At 45.8% G+C, this 22,911-nt stretch overlaps 3 protein-coding genes and 1 long non-coding RNA gene across 9 annotated transcripts in view; 1 reads left to right on the plus strand and 3 right to left on the minus strand.

The window, feature by feature from the left end:
- CD4H9orf153 (chromosome D4 C9orf153 homolog) overlaps positions 1–3,230 on the minus strand; it is a 24,791-nt gene extending 21,561 nt beyond the window's left edge. For 2 of the 5 annotated variants that reach the window (XR_007463021.1, XM_049654552.1), the window contains exons 1-3: positions 2,904–3,230; positions 2,270–2,446; positions 1,715–1,862 (exon numbers count right to left, since the gene is read on the minus strand). The gene's annotated coding sequence lies outside the window, so the exon portion shown is untranslated. The remainder of the gene's footprint in view (positions 1–1,714; positions 1,863–2,269; positions 2,447–2,903) is intronic. The other 3 variants (XM_049654625.1, XM_049654658.1, XM_049654686.1) reach the window with 3 other exon arrangements.
- Positions 3,231–7,241: 4,011 nt separating this feature from the next.
- Positions 7,242–8,516, plus strand: LOC125939586 (uncharacterized). The gene is made up of 2 exons (XR_007453379.1): positions 7,242–7,326; positions 8,211–8,516. It is a non-coding gene; the product is annotated as an uncharacterized LOC125939586 (long non-coding RNA).
- On the minus strand, positions 7,642–22,901 carry ISCA1 (iron-sulfur cluster assembly 1). 2 transcript variants are annotated; one of them, XR_007463061.1, is made up of 5 exons: positions 22,726–22,894; positions 14,747–14,800; positions 11,002–11,107; positions 8,550–9,328; positions 7,642–7,918 (listed from the first exon to the last, which is right to left on the minus strand). XR_007463061.1 is itself a non-coding variant. In XM_049654935.1 (4 exons), the coding sequence occupies exons 1-4, from the start codon at positions 22,804–22,806 to the stop codon at positions 9,180–9,182; spliced, it is 390 nt and encodes a 129-aa protein (XP_049510892.1). In that variant the 5' UTR covers positions 22,807–22,901; the 3' UTR covers positions 9,041–9,179. The 2 variants fall into 2 exon arrangements, 1 of the variants encoding a protein (XP_049510892.1); XM_049654935.1 differs by lacking the exon at positions 7,642–7,918 and having other exon boundaries at positions 9,041–9,328; positions 22,726–22,901.
- Positions 9,195–22,911, minus strand: part of TUT7 (terminal uridylyl transferase 7) — a 77,698-nt gene continuing 63,981 nt past the window's right edge. Inside the window, exons 27-28 of the mRNA XM_049653856.1 lie at positions 14,747–14,800; positions 9,195–9,328 (exon numbers count right to left, since the gene is read on the minus strand). The gene's annotated coding sequence lies outside the window, so the exon portion shown is untranslated. The remainder of the gene's footprint in view (positions 9,329–14,746; positions 14,801–22,911) is intronic.

Raw genomic sequence — 22,911 nt, forward strand, 5'->3', positions numbered from 1 at the left:
AGGCTCTGGGCTGATGGCTCGGAGCCTGACGCAGGGCTCGAACTCACGGACCGCGAGATCGTGACCTGGCTGAAGTCGGATGCTTAACCGACTGCGCCACCCAGGCGCCCCGAAATTAAAAGTTTTAAAAGTGTTCTTAAAAAAAAAGACTTCTAAATAATTGATAGACTTTTTTTTTTTTTTTTAGAGCAGTTTCAGGTTTACAGAAAATTGTTTGGAAAGGAGAGCATTTCCCACGGTTATAGACAATTTTTCCTATGACTATCTTAACATAGTGTGATGCATTACTCGTAACTGACGAACCAATATTGTTATCAACGTAAGTCTTTAGTTTACATCGGGGTTGACTTTGTGTTGTATGTCCAATAGGTGCTGACAAACATATGACATGTATCCACCATCACACATACCATCATACAGAACAGTTTCAGTGCCCTAGAAATCCTGTGCTCCAACTTCTTACTTCCTATAAGCCACACCGGGTCACCCTTCCTAAAAGAGAATTCTGATCCCGACTTGTTCGCGCTCAAAACCCTCAGTGGCTCTGCCCTGGCCCACAGCGCAGAGGACATCAGCCTCATGCTTGGGGCTTCTCAGCCGAGCCGTGAACCATGACCATCTGTATCCCCATCACTTCCCTCTCGGGCGACTCTACTCCCCGTAGCGTATCTTCTGACGTTCCCCACACACGACCCTCACTCTCATCCGTGCCGGCTTATCTGCCCTCTGCATACGAAGGTCCCGGGGGCCCTTCTCCTCACAGCTGCGGTGTCTTGTGAAAACCCATCTCTGGGAGCGTCTGGGTGGCTCAGTCAGTTGAGTGTTGACTTTGGATCAGGTCATGATCTCGCAGTTCGAGCTCCATGTCAGGCTGGCTCTGCTGCCAGCTCAGAGGCTGGAACCTGCTTCGGATTCTGTCTAGGTCTCTCCTTGCCCCTCCCCAGCTTGCACACTGTCTTCCTACCTCTCAGATATAAACAAACATTTAAAAATAAGTAAACATGAAAGAAAACAAACATCTCTGGAGCCGCCCCTCTGACATCCTCTGTTCCCTCATGTAGTCCTCTCTTGCTCCTCTGAGCCTCCTGGACAGGGCTCCTGTGCCCCCTCAATGGCATTTATTGGCCTCAGTACTCAGTATACACATATGTAAAATGGGCGTGATAAGTATGGCGCCAACCACCTAGAGCTGTGTGAGGACTCAACCCCTTAACTCCTGCAGACTGCCAGCCAGGCGGCCGGCCCCTAGGACGTGTTCTTATAAGCGCTGGCTGCCTAATCACAGCCACTGCCACCAGCCGCTACTGCTGTGCTCTTCCTCCTCCCACCACCTCCCCCCTCCTACAGGGCCAGCTCCCGGAGGCACGTCTTTGTGTCCTCCGTGGTACAAGGCATGATTATAGCAAGGGCTCCATAGACGCTTAGCAATGGAACGGCTGGGGCCCTGTGGTCGCACACGGAAGGCAAGCCTGAAACAAGGCAACGAGACAGCCCCGCGTGGTAAGAGGGGGGCTCCTCAGTGCACTCCCCCAGTGGACCAGCCCCCATCCCCCCTGGGCCTGTTAGAAAGGATGTGGTGCTGAGCATCTCGTGGTGCCGGCAGGTCATGGTTTCCTGTGGCACAAGCTCTGGGGGAAGGGGACGTGGGGGCAGCTCAGGTGCCTCAGGAGTGGCCAGTGGAGGATGCCAGTACTTTTCGAAACGGGAATTGTACCTGGTGTAGCCTCCAGGGAAGATCTCTGCTTGTTTCCGGTTTGCTTGGTGAGGGCGGCAGCACTTGACCTACAGGATGGAATCCCAAAAAGGAGCCAGATTCCCAAAGACAGAAACCAGAGAAGAGGGACACCGTTCTGCTCGGCAATCTAGGGGAGGAGGAACAGAGTTCCTTAGGGGTCCCTGGGGGCCACACCCATCTCTGCACCTACAACCATTTCTACTCCCTTTGATACCGAAGAGCTGTGCATCGGCATTGGGGCTCACCTCCCCACCTCTCCCCCAGGGACCGGACGAACACGGAGCGGGGTCCTAGGCCAGTCTGGAAGCACTGGCTGAGTCACCAGCCTTGGCTTTGTCTGCCATCCACAATGCCAGTGTACTTGTGGGTGCCCTCAGCACCCGCGAAATGGGTACATACCCATGAGATGTAAGGTAGCATGTACAGAAGGTTAGAACGAAGGCCTCAGGTGGATGGCAGCTGGGGTAGGAGAAGGCGGGATGGGTTGGGACAGTACAATTCCACGCAAAGGGATTGGCGTGGGCTGATGCTTACTGTTCTGTGGACAGTCCCCAGGGAAGGGTGCCTGCTCAGGGCCTCCATTCGTTGGATGGACAGTGGCCTTAGTGGTGGCCTTGAGGACAGACAGGCCTGCCCTGGAAGCCAGTTTGAGGAGTTCGTGTATTTCCACCATTCAGTTTGGGCCCATGAGAGACAGCTTGTCCACAAAAGCTGGTTCCAGAAAAGGGAGAGGAAGCTCACTACCATTTTTTGACCTCCTCCTCCTCCTCCTCTTTCAGACTCATCTCTACTCTCGAGGCTGGATTTGGGGACAGGGGGAAGGGGCTATAGGTGTAGTGAGAACAGAGGCCAGTCAGGGCTAGGAGTCAGTGGCAACATGGTGGCGAGGGAAGAAGGCAGAGAAATCCATGAAGAGGGCAAGGCTAAGAGAGAAGGCCCGAAGGAAGAGAGGGACTGTTGAGGCGCAGTCATGAACTGCCGGAAGGTCGGTTTCCCAGCTCTGATTTGTCGACACGAGCCCAGCTTCACATCTCTCAGCTCTAGCCTCTGCTTTCTCTCTCCCTACCGCCCACTTCCCCCTGCATCTCTGGCCAAGCCCAGGCTGGCCGTACGTTCACTTCTCTGTTCTTTCATTATGCCCCAGGAGTAGGTCAATCACAGCACTTACCACTTGCTTTACAGTTATGTTTATGTGGCCATCTTGTTTACGAACGTGCAGGGCTGGGTCTCGTTCATCTGGTAGCCCCGTGGGCTAGCCTGGCATCTGCTAACGCTTAGTGTGAAGGAATAACTCACTGTCCATTGTGACATATGGACGTCCTCAAGGTCACATAAACAGCCGCATGACACCAAAGGCCAGGGTATTATTTTCCTTCATGAGGGTGATAGGTGGAAGGTGGAGGATGGAAAGACATTTTATAAAGTGAACATGTGCCATGAAACGCTAAAAAATGAACGAGCTGAATTGTGATTTTCTAATCAGTCAAGTTTTTCCTTCTATAGATAGGACAAGATGCAAAGGAGAAATCGAGGCAGTTAATAGGAGACAGCGTCCTACGTCTGCCTACACAGTCTGGCCGCAAGTGGATTGGGGCTGCATGAGAAAGAAAGGAAGGGGTAGGAGATCTGTTGTAGCACCAAATGGTTTCGCTGGACTTCGTCCTGACAAGAGCTACATATTTCAAGTCCTATCTATTGAACTCCCTTTGTTATACCTGATGTTTCTGCCCAGACTCCTCATGATGAATTTCGTCTGGGTCAGCCTAGTGCACAATCTTTTGATGCTTTTCTTAAACTGCCCTCAATTGTCCATAAATAACCATCAGCAGACACATCATCAAAGGAGTTTCACAGCTGACAAACTAAAGACTCCATCCGCGGTGGGTTAAAGAGCAACCGTGAGAACTGTTGAGGCCACATCTCCTTGCTAATGAAGATCAAAACTGTTACCTCCGGACCAGACACACAAAAGAACAAGTACTGCAGGATCCCACTGCTCTGAGGTACCTAGACAAATCAGAGACGGGAAGTAGAATGCTGGTTACTAGGGACGGGAGGTGGCGAGGCATGAACAGTTAGTGTTTAATGGGGGCAGAGTTTCAGTTGGGAAGATGAGAAAGTTCTAGAGATGGATGGTGGTGATGGCTGTGCGGCACTATGAAGGTTCTTATGGCCGCCGAAACACACACTTAAAAGTAGTGTTAAGTGGTAAATTTTGTCCTGTGCACACTTCCCACAAGACATATTTCCTGAGAAAGGCAATGCCCTGTGCCACCTTTTGTGGTCGTTCAGAGAAAAGAAGGGCCATGCAAGGTGTCCCCTTTCTTGCAGGTCTCCCCGAGATGTCAAACCCAGCCTGAGGACTCGGGTTCCAGAACATTAGGATCAAAACGATTCATGGACCACCCAGGTCGCCTGGTTGTGCCGGGGAAAGCAGTGGGGACTGAGCGGGGACCCAGCTACTGAATGGAAACGGGGCTGGACATCCTCGAGACGGTTTTAGGATTTCACTGAAAGGAACCAGACAGGTCTTATAAAAACTGGTGGGTAAGCTGTTCTGTCATCTCAGGCTGGCCACGGGGCTCTCTCTCTCATGCTGATCAGAGACCCTGAACACCACAGGGGGTGGTAAAAACTACAGGTACAAATTATCACTTAATACAACCAAGTACCCCTGGAGACATTTTAAAACCTTGCTACTCAAAGGTGGTCTGCAGAGCAACAGCATGGGCTTCACCTGACCCTTGGCTCAACGCGCAGAAGCCCAGTCCCCTAGACCTTGGGGATCGACAAGATACCCATTTATTTACACTTTGAAGCTTGAGAAGGACTGTTTGAAGACCTGACTCCACAGAGAATAACCATGTACTTTAAAGTTTATTCATTTTTCTTAATAATCTCTACACCCAACCCGGGGAGGGAGGGGGCTTGAACTCACGACCCTGAGAGTTGCATGCTCTTCCGACTGAGCCAGCCAGGTGCCCCTAACATGTACTTTATAGCGAATAGCTGGAAATTATGTGCTCATTGAAGTAAATCTGTGATGCAGTCCTAGTTTTGTGCTAGGCGGCCATCGCTGGTGCAGAGTCCTTGCCCTGGGGAAGGTTGTATTTTGTGCCACTGAGAACCCCAGCCTTTACTGAGGATTTTGGGGGACAGCAAGGGAGGCAGATTTCACACATCCCACCAGGACTCACCCCTGGCAAGGGCTCCACATTGCAAAGGAGGGAGAGGGTAGGTAGGCCGCCAGCCTGGCTTTCCCGTTGACCTGACCCTCCACCCTCTAAGCCCGTGGGGGTTCAGCTCGTCAGTTAAGAAACGTCTCTCTACACGGGAATTCTCTTCATAGCTAATCAGCTACAAAGAGAATATAATTTCTGTTATTATATCTGTAGTTCTTTTCTTTTTTTTTTTTTTTTAATTTTTTTTTTCAACATTTTTTATTTATTTTTGGGACAGAGAGAGACAGAGCATGAACGGGGGAGGGGCAGAGAGAGAGGGAGACACAGAATCGGAAACAGGCTCCAGGCTCCGAGCCAACAGCCCAGAGCCTGACGCGGGGCTCGAACTCACGGACCGCAAGATCGTGACCTGGCTGAAGTCGGACGCTCAACCGACTGCGCCACCCAGGCGCCCCTCTGTAGTTCTTTTCAATCAAGCTGTTGTGGTCATGTGAAGAGATACAGTAAATCGCCCCCAGGTTTTAATGTGGGGCAGTAACTCCCTAATTATATGAAAACTCTTTCCCTGCACTCTTGCCTTGATTGATAAGCATGGGTAAAAGGGACCAGAACCACTAAGTACTGAGTATCATCTCTAAGCTGGATCCTGTTTATGTGCGGTTAGCTCATCCAATTTCCCCCAATTCTGAGACTGTTCCACAGATAAGGCAACAGGCTCAAGAGAAATCACCTAAACTGTGCCGGGTCAACAGGTCACAAAGTGACAGAGCCCATGATTTAAATCCAGATGTATCTGACCCCCAGAGCTCTAGCTCTGACATCCCACGAACTTGCGGACTGAGCCCCAGCCATCAGGCTGGCTGCATTTATATTTACTCGAGTTGACACAGTCTCGTGGGCCAGGTCACGTCTGCTCTGAGGCCCAAACTGGACACTTATAAAGAGCTTTGTAGGCCACAAGGGTCTTACAGCTGTTCGATGGCATGGAAATGACCAGGCAGCTTAACATCACAGGCTTTTGCATTTCCTGATCTCTCAGGCATCAAAACGAGACAAGAAAGGCTCTTTTTAAAAGGGATTTCCTGATGAACGAAACCTGGGAAGTCCTGCAAATCTTAGGGACTTCTGATCTTGTAGGGATTTTTCCAACCCCTCCCCACTTTCCTCTTTGTCAACAAGAAAATCATTCTTGTGGGTCGGAGACAGGGCAGGGACAGGGACACTCTGCAGCAGAACACCGCTGCAGCCCCCGTCTCCTGAAATTCTTCTGGGGCACGTCCACCACTGGAGTGGGCTCCTAAGCGTGCTCTTCTGATTAAGAAACCATCCCGCATGAAGCTCCTGCCGCGGCAGCTGACGTCCTTCGTGTCACACAGGCACTACCAGGTGACCTCTCACCGGACGCCAGGGTTTGGCGACGCTTGGCTGAAGCGAGAAAGAACATGACGCAGCCGTAGGCGAGCCATTTTGCCAAAGAGGATTACGACGTGCCTGTCGCGAAGTGAACACCAAAGAAATGACAAAGCTCCTACTTTTCAAGAAAACCTTTCAATACTGTGCAAGAGACCAAAACCAAAACACCCGGTAAAGTGTTGCCAGTGTGATCGGCCACGGGCCACAGCGCCACGGCCCTGTCGAGGTTGGTCTGTTCGACGGGAGTCCTGCTGACGGCAGCTCCAAAGGCTCACCCCAGTCTCCGCCTCAGGTTTGGGGGTTCAGTGGCACTTCCCCGTCTTCCTCCCCTCCCAGCCCCTGACTTCTAAACGCAGAGGTTTTGACGGCTCCCAGCACCTAGAGAAAGCCGCAACATGCTGTCTCATCTACTGTCCCTTCTGTCCCTCACAGCCTCCTGAGTGCCTAGCTTCCTGCAGGTTTTCAGTTCTCTTTAGTCTTGTCCATCGTCTTCCCTTTTCCCAAATCTCTCAGGGGTTTTAAAAGCCCGAGGTGTCACGGCTTTTAAGTTAGCCTCTTAGAAGTGAACCATCTCGGTTCTCACCACACGTTGCACAGCCCAACTGCTAGCAGCACGGGCGGGTCCCTGTGACCCGGCCACCTCCTGTGGGACTCAGGTCAACTATTTTATTCATCCTGAGCTTTTAATTTCTCATCTAGGAGATGGCAACAGTCAACCTACTTCACTAGCTTGTTGTGAAGATGATACTGGAACAGCTCCTGGCATGGAGCAAGTCGGTGTCACATTTTACCTATCACGACACTTACCCTACTCTCTTCATGGGTGTCTCATTTGTCCATTCTAAGATGGCTGAGGTCAGGGACTGTCTCCGGTCATCTGTGAAACCTCAGGGCTTGGACAGCAGGTGCTTCCAAAGATGCCTGAGGTGAACGGCTGAGAACCTTTCTGGAGGTGAACATAAAGCCTGGATGACGGATGTGGGAACAGCATCGCAGGTAGGGACAAGGACACAGGGGGCTGTAAGAAGGAGTCCGTGTGAGAGGGAGGAAGGGAAGTGGGGAGGAGACAAGGCTGAAGAAAGGCGATGCTCAGGTCTCTGGGGCCAAGAGCGATCCCAAAGGCTCTGTCTGTCAGAGGGCCAAATGGAGAACGACGCCAGAAGACTGGACACAAATGCATCGGGTGGGGAGAATTCCCGCTAGCGACGAGACTGGTTAGAAAAACGCAGCCATTACAGCTACAGCAACAGCTACAGCTACTATTCCCAAACCCTTCTTCCTTACAAAGAAAAGGCAGTCTTACGATCCCACAGAGGCCACGTTCTTTTTTATTGACAATTCATTCTCTACACACGTACAGTATTGCACAAATGACAGGTGGACTGACAAGTGTATTAACAATACGAACTCGCAAGCACCTACAGAGCCACCGTGCTAGGCTTTGGTGCATTCCGTGCCGGGTACTTCAGTAAGCAGGACGGACAGAAGTGTGACAGCTACCTCATGAGAACGGCTTTCAAAAAAAGCAAGTGTTGTAGAACACTTAGTATGTCAAACCCAGGAAAATCACTAAATGACAAAAGGAACACTGTCAAAGAAAAGGTGGTAGTGACAATGTTAGGTTAAGAATTTCACTGAACTTGAGATTCAGAAAACGTACACGTACTGGGAATTTGAAGAAAACACCCTCATGTTCGGCCCTCATGAAGACCCTCAACATTCGAGAAGGATATTTCTGGGGCGCTACAGTGTCCTCTCTACTGTAAAAAACATGTCTCATAGTTCTAAAGAAACAAGACGGTAATTCACATGAGTGGGTTTTAAAATAAGATTCTTCTCAAATTAAAATAAACTAAATAACGATCTTTGTCAAATTACAGGAAAATCTTATCAGAATGCCAACTAGATAGAGAAGCCAGTCTACACGCTGAGCGTTGCTGCCTGCCTCAGACTGTGGAGCCGGCGTGTCCCCTACACACAAGGGGACACGAGAGTGGTCCCAGCTCCCCTGCTACAGAGCCTACGGTGTGAGGGTGGACAGAAGTCCTTTAGCTTCCCCGGGGGTTGTACCCCAGGTATAGAATTGAGGGGTGGACTGGATGGCTTTTTAGACACCTTTCAACCAAAAGGATCTAAGCCAGCCTGAGACTCCACCGTGGAGGGGGCACTGAGGGTGGCAAAAGAAATGGATTAAAAATGGTGGGTTAAGTAATTCTTACCTTTAGATGACACTGCTCAGAACCTTTCTGCACTGCAGTTCAAGGAAACCTTTGCTCGATACTTTCGTCTGTCAGCTGCTGCTAAGGGGTAAAGCAAATGAGGCATCTGACAATGAAATTTGGGACAAAAATGTAGAAACGCTCTACCAAGTTTGGGTAGAAAAAACAGTGCACTCCCGCGTCCCGCCAGCAGTCAGGATCTTCCGCCTCTGAACTTTAAGAGCCATCAATCTGGTTGGTAAATGCACATTCGCACCATTCAATGGAGATCTATGCAGTGCACGTGTATCAAGTATGTTTCCTGAAATCCTCCCAGGAAGGCGACTTTCATGAAACTGGTTCTAATAAAAAGGATGAAGACAAGGAAGTGCAGGATAGGATTTTTTTTCTTTATAGATCAGGAAAATGACTCAAAGAGAATAATGGCTTCTCATCTTCTGCCCTTTAAAAATAATACAAATATCACTTCTTTAGGAATCTAATACACTGGCTTCACTTTCAAAATGCATCATTTTATTTTTCTCATAAGGCAGTCATACATTATAACCTTTCAGCACGCGACAGTCACATCATTTCTTCAGTAAGCCCTAGGACTTCCATGAGTGTTCCCGGAGGTCACAGCCAGAGCAGTCAAATATTAAAGCTTTCTCCACAGCCACACGTTCCTTTGATGTTTGGGTTATTGAAAACAAACTCACTGGATAACTTATCTTCAACATAGTCCATTTCTGTTCCTAAAAGTGTCAGTTGTGCTTTCTTCTCGATGAACACTCTGACTCCTGGGGGGAGAAGAAAACAAGTGTCACATAAATAAAACCTGCAGAGTAACCACTCACAAAAGTCAAACAGGAAGCTTCTAGATCAGTCCCACTATTTCCTTTAAGGGATTTAGTGCTCAGTTTCCTGTCTGTCCCTTCTTTTCCACCCAATAACCTAAGTCAAACACAATGACACTGGCTAGACTGTTGTATATAAGCCAATCCCATGACAATTCTATGCAAAACTAGAATTTGCTTTGCACTTCACTCCTTTTTCCAATATGCAATATGAAGGAAATGAGTATACTCTCGGTGAGACTTCTCTAAAGACAAAGTCCGGAAAACGTGCGAGAACTCTGCAACGACATCTGTACACATGACACAATGGCAAGCCTAGAGGCACACAAGGACCGTGACACACTGGGCTGGTTTCATAAGACCAACCAGTGCACCGCAGCCGTTTTGTGCTTAGGGGCCGGAAAACTGGTAACAACCTAACTCCCTAGTAATTACACAGGTAGAAGTTGGTATCTTCGTAAATATAATCAGCTGAAGAAAGCTTTCCAGGGTGCCTGGGTGGCTCAGTGGTTAAGCATCTGACTTTAGTTCAGGTCATGATCTCGCAGTTCATGAAAACAAGACCGCATCAGGCTCTGTGCTGACAGCTCAGAGCCTGGGACCTGCTTTGGATTCTGTGTCTCCCTCTCTCTCTGCCCCTCCCCTGCTTGCACGCTCTAAGATAAATAAACATTCAAAAAAAATTAAAAAAAAAAAACCCAAAACTTAAAAAAATAATAAAATAAAAAAGAGAAAGCTTTCCTCCTTATAAGAAACTTAGTAATTACTCATATATAAACTACACATAATTATTAGAACTCCTCTTCTTAAAAATGAAAACATTTAAGATATTTAATGTATCGATCTAAAAAACAACATACTGGGCCACCTGGGTGGCTCAGTCGGTTACGTTCAACTCTTGATTCTGACTCAGGTCATGATCCCAGGGTGGTGGGATCGAGCCCTGTGTTGGGCATGAAGCCTGCTTAAGATTCTGTCTCTCCCCCTCTCCCCCACTCGCTCTTTCTCTAAAATAAAAGAAAAAATAAAAACTACCTATTAACAAAAATAGGTAGTTTTTTGTTTTCAATAGGTTTTATCAGATTCTTGGGTTGGGGCAGGAGGCAGGACATAATTAAAGCACTGACATTTTAAATAAAAATGAAAAATACAGATTCCTCAAAAGCATGAGATGACATTACTTATTTGGTACAGACGTCAAACTGCTGCTTCACACACGATGTGTGGTTCAGTATGAAGTTTAATCATTTTAAAACCTTTCTGCACACAGTGATTATTTTTTGTAACTGAAATAAACACACAAATGATAATCCGCCAGTTACTAAGAGCACAGCCTCTGGAGTGAATCTGATTAGGTTCAACTTCTCACTAGGCCACCTAATTAGCGGAGAGACCTGAAGCCAGCTATGTAACCTCTCCATGCCTCAGTTTCTTCATCTGTAAAATGGGGCATGACATGGTACCATTCTCACTCAGCTGCTGTGTATGAATCACTTAATACATGAAAGGCCATCAAACCAGATACACTGAGCACCACATACGCATTCCTACTATCATCTTGACTCTTCCTGCCGTTCAAGGTTAAAGATTTGACGCCCAGTTTGCTTAAAACTCACCGTCTTGAACAACTTCTTCATCAGAATCTCCTTTTGTCTTTGTATATTCTAGAGTATAAGAAAGGCCATTACAACCCCTGGTTCGGACACCAACTTTCAGACCTACCTGAAAAAGCATTGTAAATAAGACTTAAGTTTTAAAGTAGTACATATTAAACAATTACATTCATAAAAACCCTGGCTGGTTGACCCTGTATGTTTCTTCGTAAGCTCAAAGATAAATACTAGATTTCTGGCTATAAAACGTCCCTTTAGGAAGCGGACCAGGGGGAACATGCACTTAAAAAATGTAACTATTTAACAAACATCACTGCAACACTAGTGGGGATCCTTAAATAAAAAAACAATTATGTGCAAAGAAAACAGTACAGAGGGGTCAAAACTCCAAAAAGCCAGTCACTATCACTCTACAAAAAATATCTCCTATGGTTTTCCCATTTTTCTTCCAGTCCTCGTCATATATACATGCACTCGAAACACAGGTTTTATTACAGCAGGAATAAAAGTCTTATTGTCTGCTTTGTTTCTGCCACGTAAGACGTCATCTTTCCGTGTGATCAGCCTTCACAACTATCATTTGCATGTAATGCCTCGGTAGTCCACTGTACCACAGTAAGCTGTGCCCCACCCGGGGCGCGCACTCACCACCCCGAGATCAAGAGTCACATGCTCTACTGACCGAGCCAGCCAGGTGCCTCTTAAAGAAGAGTTTTAATTCTAAACATGAAGAATTTTTTTTTTTTTAAAGGAAAAAGAAAAGTATCTGATGGCAGAGACGGCTACCTACAAATTCTCGATTGTTTGTGCCCCACCTCACTGCAGGAGATGCTCTCAGGAACTTTCTGTGCGGCTAGGTTCACCGAGGCTCACAGGCTGTCACCTGGCAATCACCCTGCCTCTACACGGGGCCTTAACTCTAAGGCAGACCTGTGTACACATTCTCGAGTACCAGAAATCAGAAGATTGCAGCCAACACAGACGTAAGAAGTTTAAAAGGTGACCAAACCGCACTTTTAAGATACCAATGTCTATCTTAACGTGACTGCCTCACAACACCTACCAAATTCCTACTCTTGGATCCTATCTGCTTTTTCATTGAAGTGTATGGTAAAACCATCACCATACAAAGGAGGATTTCAGCCAGTAGACCCTGATTCTCTCAAAAGCAGCAATGTGCACTTGCTTCAGGAAAACAGGGAGTAGGAAAGACGTGTGGCAAAGAGTGGGGCTTACAATGTTGGGGTGCCTGGGAGTCTGGACAGCTGAAGCATTCAGACAGCAGAGTGTGTCTTATACCCCTTTTTTTTTTTTTACGCCACTCGTGAATTTTATTTTATGTAAAATAAAAGTACATAATATAAACAATACAAATCAATTTAAAAATGGAGGTTGTACCATATGACATCAAAGTGACCAATGGAAGAGCTAAAATGAAATTTTATTAGTAGCGCTTGAAGAGGAGGGGACAGGAGATGGTAGTTCAAATTCTATATCTTTCATTGCAAGGAATCAATCATATTAAGTTGATAAAGTTTTAACAATTACTGGTGTAGCATATCCCTTAGATGTGTCAACTCAAATAAATAAAAAAAGAAATGGCTCAAATGGTTACAAGTGAGTGGGATTTCTGTGACTGAGGAGCTGGGGTGGGGAACTTTCTCTTTCATATCTTCCTGTACCATTTGAAATAATACATGTGTATGTATTGCTTATAGTTGATTACAAAACAAATTTCACAGTTATATTAATACACGTATTCTGGATACAAAAACATCTTCATTTAAAATTTTTTTCACCAGAGCTGTGAAAGCTCACCAGAGTGTGTCTTATACCCTTACACAACACGGAGACAGAACTGTGCTCTTATTCACTTTCAGAGAGCTGAAAGAACACGGGAGGGAGTGTCCCGTACTGGGCACCATCAATAAACCGTCTAGCTCAAATTCGGAGGCACATGTCCTAAGTATGGGTTTAAGCTAGCTTTTATCTTTGTCAATAAAAGGCCTCAAGCAAGCAGGAAGTGCTACTACTAGGAACGAATACAGACGCTTACAGAATACATGAAAATACAGCTGTAGGTACCTGGAGTCTGGAAAAGGGATTGCCTGTGCCCTCAGCGACTCCAACGAAGTATGCGTTCCATCCTTTTCACGTCACTATGAACAAACATCCCTCAAATCTACACAGCTAAGTTCGTGGTCCATTTGGTCATCGATCTATCAATGGAGCTGGAATACTGATATATGCATGCAGTAACTCTTAGGAGGACCGTCCAGAACTTCATTCAATTGTAAGGTAGATCGCACAACAGAAGCTAGAAACCACTCTGTAGTCTAATTACTCAATATTAATAGTCTAGTACTTGGATGTGATTTATGGTATTCCACAGGCAATTAACAATGCACTAAGATGAAGGTGAGGCACACACCCCCTACTGCACAATTCTGCGTCTAGAACAGGCCATGGAGGTGCACTACACCATGCTTACAGGCTTAGCCCTCTAAGCAATGGGCCTAGCACGTTACAGACACGAAATGTTTGCTGCATGATGGTTGTGGCAGCACTGGATGTAAACAACCCCAAAGACCGTTAGTATGGGCGGTTGGCTAAATAAATAAAACCTGTTCGATAAAACACACTAATAGATGCAACCATTAAAAAGAATGAGGTGGGTCTTCCTGTAAGGACACAGAAAGAACCTCAAGCTATTATTATTAAGGACAAAAAGTCAAGTGTAACCACAGCATGTATGGAATGCTTTTATCTAAGTATGAAGAGATAACACACAAACAAGCACAGGCATAGTCTAGGTCAGTAGTCCCCATCAGGGAATCATTATTGGTTGTTACAACTAAGGAGTGGGGCAGTGCCACGGGTACCTATGTGCAGTGGCCCAGGATACTACTGAACATCCTGCATTCCACCTCCAACAAAGAATTATCTGGCCCAAAACATCAACTGTGCAGAGACTGAGAAACCCCGGTGTAGACAGATTAAAAATGTACAGATTGTGTTGGGAAGGACAATGGGAGGTGGCCCCTTAGAAGGATGAATGACAATCAAGAGTCTGGGGTCACAAAATGATATCTTCTCCATTTAATACCTTGTTATGAAATAATTTTGTTTTTTTTAAAAACCTTGAGTGTACCTTTACTCTTTTTTTTTCAACATAACTTTTTTAAATTTACATCCAAATTAGTTAGCATATAGTGCAACAAGGATTTCAGTAGATTCCTTAGTGCCCCTTACCCATTTAGTCCATCCCCCCTCCCACAACCCCTCTAGTCACCCTCTGTTTGTTCTCCATATTTATGAGTCTCTTCTGTTTTGTCCCCCTCCTTGTTTTTATATTATTTTTGTTTCCCTTATGTTCATCTCTTTTGCCTCTTAAAGTCCTCATATGAGTGAAATCACATGATATTTGTCTTTCTCTGACTAATTTCACTTAGCGTAACACCCTCCAGTTCCATCCATGTAGTTGCAAACGGCAAGATTTCATTCTTTCTGATTGCCGAGTAATACTCCGTTGTATATATATACCACATCTTCTAATCCATTCATCCATCGATGGACATTTGGGCTTTCTCCATACTTTGGCTATTGTTGATAGTGCTGGAGTGTAGCTTTACTCTTTAAATGAAAATCCCTAACCAATGAAAACATACTGTTTATCACAAGATAAATTCATTGTGAAAACAGGACTTCAATTTTTTTAGTAAATATTCAACTGATTGGTTTTACTTACGTGTTCAGGCTTATCTTTAAGAAGCTGTTTTATCTTGTTTACTGCTGAAGGTGTCTGAAAAAAGAACAAGTTATTAAGTTTTTAGCTGCAAAACTTGCTTTTTTAAGCCTTATAGTTCCCTAGCCTTTGAGACTATTCAAGTCTATCTTCAGCAAATTCATGTGACAAATTTATATTCCACTCTTGCCCAAGTACTTTATGGCTTTTATAAAGAAACATATGAACTCTCAATTCAAAGCATTTTATTTTTATTAAAAAAAATTTTTTTAACGTTTATTTTTGCCAGAGAGACAGAACGTGAGTGGGAGGGGCAGAGAGAGGAAGACACAGAATCCAAAGCAGGTTCCAGGGTCCGAGCTGTCAGCACACAGCCCGATGTAGGGCTTGAACTCATGAGCTGTGAGATCATGACCCGAGTCGAAGTCAGACGCTTAACCGACTGAGCCACCCAGGAGACTCCATTTTGATTTTTAAAATACCTTCTAGCAACATCCTTTGAGTCTTGCTCCCCCCCGTCAAGGTCAGCTCCCTGTCATTAGCGCTGGTACTCTCTACTTACATCACAAATGTAATTTTTCCAAGGAGCATCTATTTTGTGCTGCTACTACATGCTCAGCACAAGTACAATTCCCAACACAGAGATCAGGTGCTCAACAGTCAATGAATGACTCAAGGAATCACTGGGGAAGCCGATCTTCAGGCAGTTTTTCTGTTGATTATTATTAACTCTATTGCTTTTTTTGCTTACCCCTAATCTATGTCAAACTCGTCAAAATGCATACAGGAAACAGTGATACCAGCATCAACCCAGGGTGTGCCTCGGTACAGTCCTGCCACATGGTCCCACAGATACTAAATGTGGCTTAAAACAACATCTCAGGATATCCGGACAAACAGAAATAAGTTAGTCAACTACAGAAGCAAGCACAGGGAGGCATTTTTCAGGAGTAATGTTGTTTAATCTAGCCCATTTGTCCTCAAGATGGATCAGCATCATCAACCCCGCTTTCTCGGGAAGTGCAATTTTCCAACATTTACCAAACTGGTACTCTTGGATCCTATCTGCTTTTTCACGGTGCTGTCAGCACCGCGACAGACCGTGGAAAGTCTGTTCCAGGGCATCCCTGCTCCACTTCTTGGCTGTGTCCCAGCCTGTGACTTGGCTTAAATGGGGAGAAGAGACCCTCCTCCTCAGGACTGTTGTGAGGATTCAATAAACGAGCTCACGAAGTACACTCTGAGCAGTGCCAGGCACAAACAGCTCAATATAAACCAGCCCTTATCACAATGAAGAGAGTATATTAGTGAAGACATCATGTCCTTCCTACTTTGTTTTATTAGCTCCTCAGCTGGCAACGCTGTGCTGGTCCTCCAGTTTTTTGTACCGGCATCTTACTGGTTTGTGAAATCCCAGGGAGTGGATATTATGACCTATGACTCGGAAGCAACTGTAGCCAAAACCCAAGCCCGTGCTGAGGGAACAGACCCAAAGGATGGCCCCAAAGCGTGCTCTTCTGGCCTGCCTGGAGGGGGCTCAGCCAGGTAAGGATGTTGAAGCAGAGTCTGGACCCAATTTAGAAAGGCCACGAAACCAATTTAGAAAATTGAGACTAGTATTTTTTAAAAACACAAACTAGGGGCGCCTGGATGGCTCGGTTGGTTAAGCATCTGACTTTAGCTAAGGTCATGATCTCACTGCTCCTGAGTTTGAGCCCTGTGTTGAGCTCTCTGCTGTCAGGGCAGAGCCCAATTCAAAAGAAAAAAAAAAAAAAAGGTAAAAAAACCCAAAAACACCACCAGTCGGTGGTCTATTAAAAAGCCTTTTCCCACAATTCTACCAGAACAGGAGCCAAGCGGTGTGACAAAAGCTGACAACAGGGAACAGTACGCAGGGGGAAGAAGAAGGAAATGGAAAAGAGAATTTTGTGGGTTTTTTTCTCTTGATATTATGGCATATCAACCTCAAACAGTTACAGAAATATTTCTGAAAAGATTTTAAAAACGCTCATTTGTCCTTCTCAACAACTGCCAGTAAAAACTAGCTTCCGTAATTTTCATGGTCATACTTCCCACATTGAGTCCTGAATCGAACTACTGTCCTTAATCTAACTACTGTCAAAGAGCAAAGGATTTCCAATAAGTGAAAAACAAACAGACAAACAAAACCCCAGGCAGGGCCATGGAAAAATATCCATTTCAAGTATAACTTGCCCTGTGATGCTGGGAAGTCAAAGATGAGGAGGGTTCGCCATTCACCCCTCCATGACCAAAACAAAGTAGACAGGGTATCAACACTACTCTGTCAGCAGCCCCTTGTGGTTTTTATCTCCAAGTGATGATTAAATCGCCTAACTTGGCTTTCCAAAATGATGTATTTTCTTCTCTTCTCAACTCTTAGTAGGAAACACTTAGACACAGTAAGTAAAAACAATTCTTGGACTGGTCTCCCTATCCCAAAGCGGCTGACTTCACGCCTTGTACTGTTAAGGGAAAAGTAACTGGTGTGCCTGGGAAACGTCATTATAGGAGCCACACCAAGTCTTAATGCTCCTGTGTCAGGCCAAAACCAAACATACTCCATTGCGAGGAGTGTTATTAATGATGGAAACCCAGCTGAGTACTTATTTAAGGGAAAGATATGGATCTTACAACTTGCTGAGAAATTTGATTTTCAGAACAAGTCAGAATGACTAACAGGGAACATGTGGCACTTAAAAAAAATGCTAGCTCTTAAAGGTACTCTCTGTATCTTGGGGCCAGGCAGAAGCTGAGGATCACGCTGGGTTCTTTGTCTATTTGCATACACTAGCACCTCTGCAATAAGTAAACTCAATCTGGCAAACAGTGCGAGAACTTCAGCTAAACAACACGCTCCAGGCTGTTAGCCTTCCAATTTCCAAGCACTACCCCCAAACAACTAAGACACCTATACTTTTCCAAGGAAAGTATAATATACCTTAATTTAGGTATAATTAAGGACTTATTCACCTGAGATTTGACCAATGAATTAAAATTTAAGATTCCAGGGCGTCTGGGTGGCTCAGTCAGTTGAGCAACCGACTTCGGCTCAGGTCATGATCTCACGGTTCATGGGTTTGAGCCCCACATCAGGCTCTGGGCTTAACACTTGCTCAGAGTCTGGAGCCTGCTTCCGATTCCATGTCTCCTTCTCTCTCTGCCCCTCCCCCGCTCACGCTCTGTCTCACTCTGTCTCTCAAAAATAAATAAATGTAAAAAAAAAAAAAAATTAAGATTCCTGGGACACTGGGTGGCTTGGTCAGTTAAGTGTCTGACTTCGGATCAGGTCACGATCTCCTGGTTGTGGTTCATGAGTTCGAGCCCTGCATCGTCTCTGCACTGACAGTGTGGAGTCTGCCTGGGATTCTCTCTCTGCCCCTCTCTCCCCTCAAAATAAATAAATAAACTTAAAACAAAATTAAGATTCTTGAAACTTGATTAAATACAAAGATAGTTTTTAATCTACTCATATGTATATCACAGAACAAGACAAAAGGCCCTTAAAAAAAGATTTCAGCCTGTTTTTGTAGCAGAAACTTTTCATTCGCAACACTGTATTTCCTTAATTCCCCGTGCAATTTTAGTATTTTGCTGTTCAAGAAAACAAAATTAAAACCAGAGCTAACTCCAGGATTATGTATACTAAACACGCGCCAACAACTACAACCTATTTTAATTTCATTATAAATACGGCATTTTAATGTTTAGAAGATGGTAACTAGCAGCCAATGAACAAGTCACAGTATATTTTAACTCGTTCTTTAACAGCTAGGGGTGGCATTATAGTGTTTTCCCTTTTGTCTTTTCCTATTCATCTCTGTGTATTATGTAGCCCACATTTTAAAAGTTTAACATGTCTCTCATTTAATACATGGTAATAAACACGTTATTAACGATTTACTAAGTACGTTCCAGGTGCTTAATGGTTTACATGCATCATCTTATTCTCACAATTCTGTGATTTAGGTATTAAAGATTAAATGATTTGCACAGAGACAGTAAGTTAAAGAACGAAGAGTTAGGACTCCCAAACTTAAAAAAAAAAAAGTATTATTTACAGTGACTACACCAACTGAATGTACTCACCAATTCCATCTACTCTAATTTATTTAACCAATCTCTCATTGTTACACATTTAGGCTACTTCCAATGGTTTCTTGGAGAATACCCTTTTTTTTTTTTTTTCAATATATGAAATTTATTGTCAAATTGGTTTCCATACAACACCCAGTGTTCATCCCAAAAGGTGCCCTCCTCAATACCCATCACCTACCCTCCCCTCCCTCCCACCCCCCATCAACCCTCAGTTTGTTCTCAGTTTTTAACAGTCTCTTATGCTTTGGCTCTCTCCCACTCTAACCTCTTTTTTTTTTTTCCCTTCCCCTCCCCCATTTTTTTCCCTCCCTCTCCCCCCAGTTCCATCCACGTTGCTACAAAAGGCCATATTTCATTCTTTCTCATTGCCACGTAGTATTCCATTGTGTATATAAACCACAATTTCTTTATCCATTCATCAGTTGATGGACATTTAGGCTCTTTCCATAATTTGGCTATTGTTGAGAGTGCTGCTATAAACATTGGGGTACAAGTGCCCCTATGCATCAGTACTCCTGTATCCCTTGGGTAAATTCCTAGCAGTGCTATTGCTGGGTCATAGGGTAGGTCTATTTTTAATTTTCTGAGGAACCTCCACACTGCTTTCCAGCGCGGCTGCACCAATTTGCATTCCCACCAACAGTGCAAGAGGGTTCCCGTTTCTCCACATCCTCTTGGAGAATACCCTTAAATGGCCTAAATACAGAAATCTTACTGCTTGGTCACTGTTCCGAAGGACTTCTGGTACTTGTCCTTCAACGAATTAACAGCTCCTTACTGGGACTCTAGTATCACACTGTTTCCTAGCCCTTCTCAACCAGGTGCCACCGGAAAGTTAAGTCTTAAGGCACCCACTGAACATAATGAATTAACTTCTCTGTGCTCATGAAGAATGATGCTGGCTATGTACCATTATTCTCTTACAGCTTTGCTTGAGCTTTATGCACAGCTGTAGGTATACCCCTCATCCTAAATTATGGTTACATTAATTCTGATTTGTAGAATAATGGAAATAAAAGCCTCTGCCAGCAGGGCAGTGTTAAGCCTTCAAGTTCTTTTGTCATTTTTCACTCTGCCTCCTGCAAACTCAATTTCAACCGTCAGTTCCTGGATATGTAGAGTAGGGACAGCATCCTCTTTGGATGTGCCTCTGAAGATGTCCAAAGGTACTCACTTTCATGCGGTGGGGTGGAGTCTTAAAACATTCAATCAAGGAACCATCTCTGGTTTGCACCAAAGTGTTTAGGGCAGCCTATCACCAGATGAGGCCTTTTGTTCCAGCAACCCACCAATCCTCTCCTGGATTAACATCAGTTAATGTAGATAATTTGGAAGCATGGAACCATGTTTTCATTTCATCAATTCCTTTTCCTAGCCTTTTGATGACCTCTGGTAGGCTGCACAGGTACAGCACTTTAACAAGTTTGCGCCATGTCAAATTCCTGGTGTGAAGTTTATACATCTAGGTAGCGCTGATCTCTTCCTCCTCCTTTTACTGAAATCTCTAGCTTCATTTGCTTTCATCCACATTCACTCATTAGCCCTTTGATCACCTCCCTGCTTCTGCACTTAAAATATTTGCAAGGGACTTAAAATATCTGCTGGGACTTAAAATATTTTTTGCAAAAACACTAGAAAACTAACAAACAGCAATACATGCATGCCATAATGTCTGGAGACTAGGGAACATATGCTAGGATTAAAACGACTGCATCAGGTGGAAAGCAGCAAGGACCTTTGTCTTTAGCACCAGCTAAGATCACAGGGAAAGAAACTTAAAAAGTCACCCAGACAGTTAAACAGGCTAAGTTCAGACAATGGACTTTGGCAAGTTAATCAGAACACTTGATCAGATGCCAACAACAGAGCCCTGCTGAAATAAGACATGACACGGTAAGGAGCTGCTACAATTCTGTTAGCAGAATTAGCCTGGTAAGTGGTAACAGGTAATAAAGCAGGAGCAAGTAAGTGTAGACAGCTCAGGTCTGAGAATGTATGCTGTCATTATTCCTAGTAATTCCTAAGGGTGGCCAAGGCCTGGCCCACAACTGTGTCCCTGGGGGGTGGGAAACTGTGTAACACATTCATTTCTTATACTGAAACACAGGAGGTCTTAAATGTCAGCTGAATGACAAGGAGCAAAAGGGAATGAATGACTTAGAGATTTTGAACGAGCAAGTAATGATATGCTAAATGATGGAGAAAGAAAAGGCAAGAGTGTCTCTGTACTTCTCTTTCTGGCTCTACCATTACCAGTGGTAGAATTCTTTTCAATTCTGAGTACTATGTTTTTTGTTTTTTTAATGTTTATTTATTTTGAGAGAGAGACAGAGCGTGAGCAGGGGAGGGGCAGAGACAGAAGGAGACACAGAATCCGAAGCAGGCTCCAAGCTCCGAGCTGTCAGCACAGAGCCCGATGCAGGGCTCCAACCCACCAGCCACTGACATCATGAGCTGAATTGAAGTCGGAGGCTTAACCAACTGAGCCACCCAGGTGCCCCAATTCTGAGTACTTGTGAACTGAGACCGAAAGACACAAAGTATGACTCGTGCCTTCTAGTATAACTTGTTGTGATTTCAAGACCTTGGAAAATTCTAAGCTCAGATAATGATACCTTCCAGACATGAAAACAGGCAGGTGGTACAGAAAATAGTAATACAGAATAATCGGCATAACCTCTGTACAGGCTGAAAACAATGAACCATTATAAAAGTGAATTCTCCTGCCTCATCACAACTTTCTTCTGTTTTGCTACAACTAGTTTTCTGGCAACAGGCTTTCTTATAGCATTAGCTTGAATGGAATCTAGGATTCCTTTAGAGAATCTACTTTCCCACTCTCTAGGTGGTGAATGCTTGCACAAAGGCTTCTCCTTCATCTCTTGATGGGTGTGTGAGAAGTTATGCTGATCATAGGCTTTCCCATAAAATTCAACTCTTTCAAAATGGCAAACACAAGTGACTGCTTAACGGACATGGGAGTTTTCTCGGGGTGAAATGTTTTGGAACGAGATACAGGTGATGGTTGCACAACACTTGGTACTAAATGCCATTGAATTGTACATTTTAAAGTGGTTAATGTTATGTGAGTTTTCCCTAGGCTAAAAAGAAAAAAAAAAACAAACCACTGCACAGTGCACCAGGGATCCCGTATATGCATGGTAAGCCCTGCGGTGAGCATGTGCGGTATGGACTCTGGTGCCCTCCGAGTGTGTTTGAACTTTCACCTAGAAAACGCTCACCCAGGGTAGAGATTTTTATCCTTGTCCTTTGTGAGAGCCGACCGCGGCGGAGGCCTGCTGGAGGCACACAGGGTGTTTCAAAAAGCCTCCCCTCCCCGACCCCAGGAAGAAACCCTTTGTGCGCTGCAGCCTTGATCTCGGCGAGGGGTGGGCTTTGTTGAAGCTGCGCTCTCACGTCGCTCGCCGCGCTCGCCCGGAGGTCCCCCGGCGAGCTACCGCCCTCCCGGCTCACCTCGAGGGCAGGGGTCGCGGTTCCCTCCCCCAAACTCCCCGGAGTGCCGGGCGCCGAGCTCTGAAAGGCCCGCGACGCACGCACAGTCGCGCCCCTGGGTTCGCGGCGGGCTGCCCCGGCCGGCCTGGGACTCGCGCACACGCGGCGTCCCCCAACCTCCGCATGCGGCGGCGCGCGGCCTGCTGGGAAACGTAGTACCGGGGGCGCCAGGCTTCCGTGGAGCAGCCCCGCCCGGGCTTGTTTACCTCTCCAGCCGGGGCGAGGCGGGCGAGGCGGGCAAGGCGGCGACGCGGCGGCCGCGGAGCGCGCCCGGAGCCCTGCCTCCGTGACCTCCTCGAGAGGGCGGAGGTGAACCAATGTCACCCGCCCGACCGAGCGCCCCGGCCACTCACCAGGGTGAGGGCGGCCCGAGTGGGCTGCAGCTTCCTCTTGCTCACAGCCCGGACAGTGGCCCGGACTAACGAAGCCGACATCCTCGCCGTCCCGGCTCCCCGGTGCCTCGGGCCGGAACTCGGCCACCTTAGCCTCTCTCCATGGACACAGCGGCCGCATTGACGCCACAAGCTCCTGCGCACGGC

This window comes from Panthera uncia, chromosome D4, assembly GCF_023721935.1.
Source record: "Panthera uncia isolate 11264 chromosome D4, Puncia_PCG_1.0, whole genome shotgun sequence".
In the NCBI taxonomy this organism is placed as follows: Eukaryota; Metazoa; Chordata; class Mammalia; order Carnivora; family Felidae; genus Panthera; species Panthera uncia.

What these genes read in the sequence shown, in the direction of transcription:
- ISCA1 (XM_049654935.1), bottom strand. Translation starts at nt 22,806, where the DNA reads ATGTCGGCTTCGTTAGTCCGGGCCACTGTCCGGGCTGTGAGCAAGAGG. An exon ending in TTAAAGATAAGCCTGAACAC is followed by an intron (nt 11,108 to 14,746) that starts GTAAGTAAAACC and finishes ATGCTTTTTCAG; the next exon opens with GTAGGTCTGAAAGTTGGTGT. An exon ending in TGAAGAAGTTGTTCAAGACG is followed by an intron (nt 9,329 to 11,001) that starts GTGAGTTTTAAG and finishes TTCTCCCCCCAG; the next exon opens with GAGTCAGAGTGTTCATCGAG.